General features: G+C 42.7%; 1 protein-coding gene across 1 annotated transcript; it reads left to right on the forward strand.

Annotated features, from left to right (window-relative positions):
* Positions 1-596: 596 nt before the first annotated feature.
* LOC133420454 (uncharacterized) lies at positions 597-3625 on the forward strand. The gene is made up of 5 exons (XM_061710147.1): positions 597-666; positions 1619-1951; positions 2041-2082; positions 2185-2298; positions 3564-3625. Exons 1-5 carry the CDS (start codon positions 597-599, stop codon positions 3623-3625), a joined length of 621 nt encoding a protein of 206 aa, XP_061566131.1.
* Positions 3626-4768: the final 1143 nt, after the last annotated feature.

Here is a 4768-nt window from a genome sequence, read left to right on the forward strand (position 1 = left end):
CCCGGACGGCTAACGGCTCTGCTCCCCGCTCTCACACACACAATGGGACCGACCCGCTCTGGAAATAACTACATAATAAATAACTACATACTGGGGGTCCGTGGCAGAGGGGAGGGAGGGGGGTTACACTGGGACACTGTGAGCCCAGGAGGACCCGTGGGAAATGGACACGGGGGGCTGGAAGCGAGTGCGCGCATGTGACAGGGCGGGGGGACGTGGTTTAAAATGAAGGCATCTGATTGGTTCTTTCCCTTCCTGGACCTGGACCAATCCGTTTCATTCGGACCGAATGGGCGGGGCTTAGAGGTGCCTCTTTCAAATCTTGCTAGCTTATCAGGGATCAGGGATTTGTTGCATAGAATACCTTTAAGGCGGGACACACCAACCCAATTATCGTCCGACGCACGCCGGATGTGGACGGATAAGGTCGGTGACTCAAGTCAGGTTGGTTTGTCCCTTACAGTTGTCCGTCTGCATCTGCGTTAATTTTGGCCGATTCGACATGTAGAATCCTCTTTGCGTGGTGATCAGTTCCAGCATGGCTTCCTCTCCTGCTCGCGAGGAATGTCGGGTCTCTCATGGGACACTACAGAGCCATGGAGCGCCAGCAGCTGGTCTCTACTGTAAACAATGGAGCCATGGGTGTGAACGGGATCCCTGGACACGGTCATAAACAATGAAATAAATAAGAAGACCACAGCAAGCTTGGCTTCTCCGGTTTCCGTAGTGCAATGATCAATTAAATAATAATCACGGCATGAAAAAGTACTAAAAAGGCAAAAATAACAGAACAGAAAAAGCTCAATAGTGAGCTGGAGCTACTGTGATAAGCTGCTACTGGAGCAGCGCCATCTTGTAGTTTTTCAAAGATATTTTTTTCCCATTTAATCACACTGCTTTTAGATCTGAGCCCCTAAAGACACTGACGTACACAGAGAATATGTGTCTACTACATTGAAGTAACAATAACAACTTGACTGTGTAAACTGACAAGAATGTCCTAACTGCAGTAAGAGACTCCACTTGTGGACCACCGGCTACTGTCAATAATCCCTGCTATAGAAGGGCCAGGAGAAAGTGGCGTCTTTGAGTTTTCATCAACAGCAGATTCATCTCAAATGTACAGCGCTGCTGCTGCCGGCAGTCACTTTCATTCATCAAATTTTCTCCTTTTTCTTTTTCCGTGGAAATACAGACCCTTTAAATTTACACAGCAGTGACTTTTTTTATCTAAAAGTGCGCTAAAAAAAATGATGAACTTGAACATTATTTTTCTCTGACTGATAGATACAGACGTTATAGATCTTAAGTTACGGAAAACTCAACCCTTTAAACGTGAGCTTTAAGAAACCACACCCCTTTCTAATGAAACCACCTCCAGACTACAAAGTGGCCAAACTGTGACAGAGTTACACAGAATGAGGAGCTTCACCTTGATAGATGTTTTGTTTATCGGCATCAGCAGTAAGAACGATGTTTCATTATTTGAAGTATCAAACACAACCGTTTCTTTCAATGTATTACTCAATTTTTCCTGTTAAACTTTGAAATTTCTGCCAAATTAATTGTACTTATGAATCTGATGATGATGTCTCTGGTATTTGTTTTTTTGTTTCAGGCTGGATGTGTGAGTCTCAGACTCTGGAGGTCCAGTCTGGTGAAGATGTCACTCTGATGTGCTCCAACATTTCCACAGTTCCTACTCAGATAGACTGGTTCAGAGTGGTCAACCGATCTAAACCCAGCTGCATCTCCTCCATGTACGATCCTGATCACCCTGCTTCACTCTGTGATGGATATCTAGCTGGAAAATTTGAGATGAGTTCCAACATCAGCACTATCTTTCTTAAAAACAAGCGAGTGGATTTCTCTGACTCTGGGTTGTATTTCTGTGGATTCTACATAAATCAACATACAATCATTTATAATGCAACAGAGTTAATCATTGGAGGTAAGATTGTGTTCATGTCTGATCTTTATCTGTGGAGTTTTTCTTGTGACAGAAGCCTGAATAAAATCATATCCATGTTTTCTTTATAGGTATTACTGATTCCAAGGATGAAGTGGACTTTAATACGGAAAGTAATGCTTCTTTAAATATTTTGCTCATGTTACTGTAGTCCTTTCAGCATCGACCGTATCTTTAGAAACCAAATTCAAATGTGTGCGTTTGGAAATATTTTGTAGAAAAGGCTGGCAGACTGACTTTCCTGATGAGTGTGATCCTGGGAGCTCTGACAGCTTTCCTCACTCTTGTAGTCATTGTTCTGGGTGTAAAGATCAGGACACTTCAGTCAGGTACAAATATCTGATAATGTTGTATAATTTCCTGTAAGCTGCTGGATAACTGCACAGAGAATATAAGCAGTAATTATTACATAATAATACCTATTTTGTGTTTGTTTTGTAGCTGCAAATGAAGAACAAATACCAGAAAGAAGCAAGGTAAAGCACAGTTTTGAATCACATGTACGACGTGATTTATCTAAAGGTTTTTTACAACATATGAGTCGTTTGTCACTAACAACATCAAACTGTTGGCCCAGAAAGCTTCTTTCATCCCCTTTAACTTTTGTTAACACTGTTTCTGATTAATTAGATTTTTTAAATTAATTTTAAAATATAATTTACAGTTGAGCTCTTTCTTTTGCCTTTGTATTTTTTAGTTATAGCCATAAAATCTTATTTATAGTTATTTATGTTTCTTAAGATTTTTTTTTTCATCCTGAAAGTTCAATCAAAGTGGGGAGTCAAACAAGGTATTGAAAATAAATAAATAAAAATAATATATATATACATACACGTGCACACACACACACATTTCAAAATGTGTTTGTGTGTGCTCTGTACAAAAAAACATAAACTGCTATGAAAACCAACATCTGTATTACTTTCTAAATTCAGTACACTGAGACCTTAATATGTGGATTAAACAAAACAGTGATATAAACTTTAAATGTCTCTATATCAATATTATCAAATGGCAAGAATTTTTAAAACATAATTTATTCTCTACTGAATAAACAGGTATTGTATTACACATTGTTTTCAGCTTCCGCGCTCAGAGGATTTGAACTATGCAGCTTTGAGCTTCCAGACAAAAGGAAAGAGAGGCCGCAGGACTGCAGCAGAAAGAGAGATGGAGCCAAATGTTGTGTATGCTGCTACCAGATAGGCTCAGGATGCCGTTGGAACAACAGCTCAAAGTGGACCTCAGACTCCTGAGGATGTGCTTGTGATTGAAGAGTCCCTGAAAAATGAATAAACGTTTTCATCTTTTTGTATTCAAATTGAGTTTTTGTCTTGTTTGCTTCATGTAACACATTTGTTTTTGTCTTTATTGAAATTAAAGTCTGTGTCCTTCTTTGTTTGTCTTTTTTCTTTGTTTCTGCTGTTGTTTGTTATGAGCAGAAAGACTGAGGTGTGATGGTGAATGAGTCAAAAAAACAACAACGAAGAAGATCAGACTTTGTTCATGAAGAAACTTCAGCCTGTCTTACATACCCCGGGACTGCCTGCTCCTCAGTCTTTAATAACATCTTAGACATCTCTACACTCAACAGATGATGGGGCCTGCTGGGCTGTGCTGGGTCTCCAGGGGGAGATGGGAGTGGTGAAAGAATGATTGTCCATGTCTTTGTCAGTGAATGTATGTTGGTGTCTGTGTGAATCGATGCCTGTTATCTAAACCTGGGTTTGGGACTCTTTGCTGCCGGGCCTGTCCGGGTGGCTCCTTGTCGGGGGTTCCCGTGCTCCGTGCCCGTCTCCACTCCCCCTCGCTGCCCTTGGAGCTGGGCGCACCTTTGGCTGTGGGGTTCCCAGTTTCATCAGGGCAGGTGTCGGCGCGCCAGCGCCGATGGTCGAGGTGGCCCCGTCTCTCCGGGCAGGCTGGCCTCTCGCCAGGTGGGGGTTATGGGCCTGGAGGGTGTTGACTCTCGACCCTGTGATCGGCCCATGCCGGGTGGCTGGTGCACGGCTGGTCCTGGTCCATCATCGTGGGTTTCCTGGCTGCCTCCTCCCGTGGTCATGGGGGCTCCGCCCGGGGCTTCCCTCTGTCGCTGCTGGGAGGGGGCGGGCCTCGCTGGCGGGGGGTTTCCTTCCGCCTTCTTCTGGTCGTCTGTGGGCAGCTGATGGCCTGGGTTTAGGTTTCTTCCTTGTTGGCTTCTGGTCTCTCGGGTAGCGTGGTTGTGCCCTCCCTCCTCCACTACAGTTGCAGTTCAGGTAAAACCTTGTCACCTTGCACACACACAGTTACACAGACATACACACCTGCTCACTCACCTACATGCAGACTCCACAGTTTTTTAGGTGCATGCAACAGGAACAGCGTTCAATTTTGTTTTAACAAGGTTTGTTTGTATTCTGGCATTCACCTTTGTGTTTTTATGGGTTTTAATTTTGCAGGTCACAGATTATAATCTTAACAGAAAAAATAAATAAATAAAAATAAGTGAATGGTGTAATGGAGGTCGAACCATAAAATGATGCTAATTATGGTCATATAGTTGAACAGAAACAACACAGTGAGGTGTTTTTTTCACATTTGTATCTCCTTTGCTTAACTGGATTTATTGAGAATTCTATTTTTGCATTGTCTCATTAGTATCCTGACAGAGTGCAGGTGTGTATGAAGAGCACAAAGGTGAAGATGTTTTGCCTGATAACATGATTGGGTACGTTTGTGGTGGACAAGCACCAGTTAATCTGCTCCCTCCCTCTGTCAATTTCCTCTGTGGTTACAACAGTTTTGACCAACAAAAACAAAACA

The sequence above is a fragment of the Cololabis saira genome, chromosome 20 (genome assembly GCF_033807715.1).
Source record: "Cololabis saira isolate AMF1-May2022 chromosome 20, fColSai1.1, whole genome shotgun sequence".
NCBI lineage: Eukaryota > Metazoa > Chordata > Actinopteri > Beloniformes > Belonidae > Cololabis > Cololabis saira.

Excerpts from the sequence above, each read along its gene's own strand:
- LOC133420454 (XM_061710147.1), top strand. The coding sequence starts at position 597 with ATGGAGCGCCAGCAGCTGGTCTCTACTGTAAACAATGGAGCCATGGGT. Across the intron at positions 667-1,618 it reads GAACGGGATCCCTGGACACG|GCTGGATGTGTGAGTCTCAG; the intron begins GTCATAAACAAT and ends TTTTTGTTTCAG. Across the intron at positions 2,299-3,563 it reads GATCAGGACACTTCAGTCAG|ATGATGGGGCCTGCTGGGCT; the intron begins GTACAAATATCT and ends TACACTCAACAG.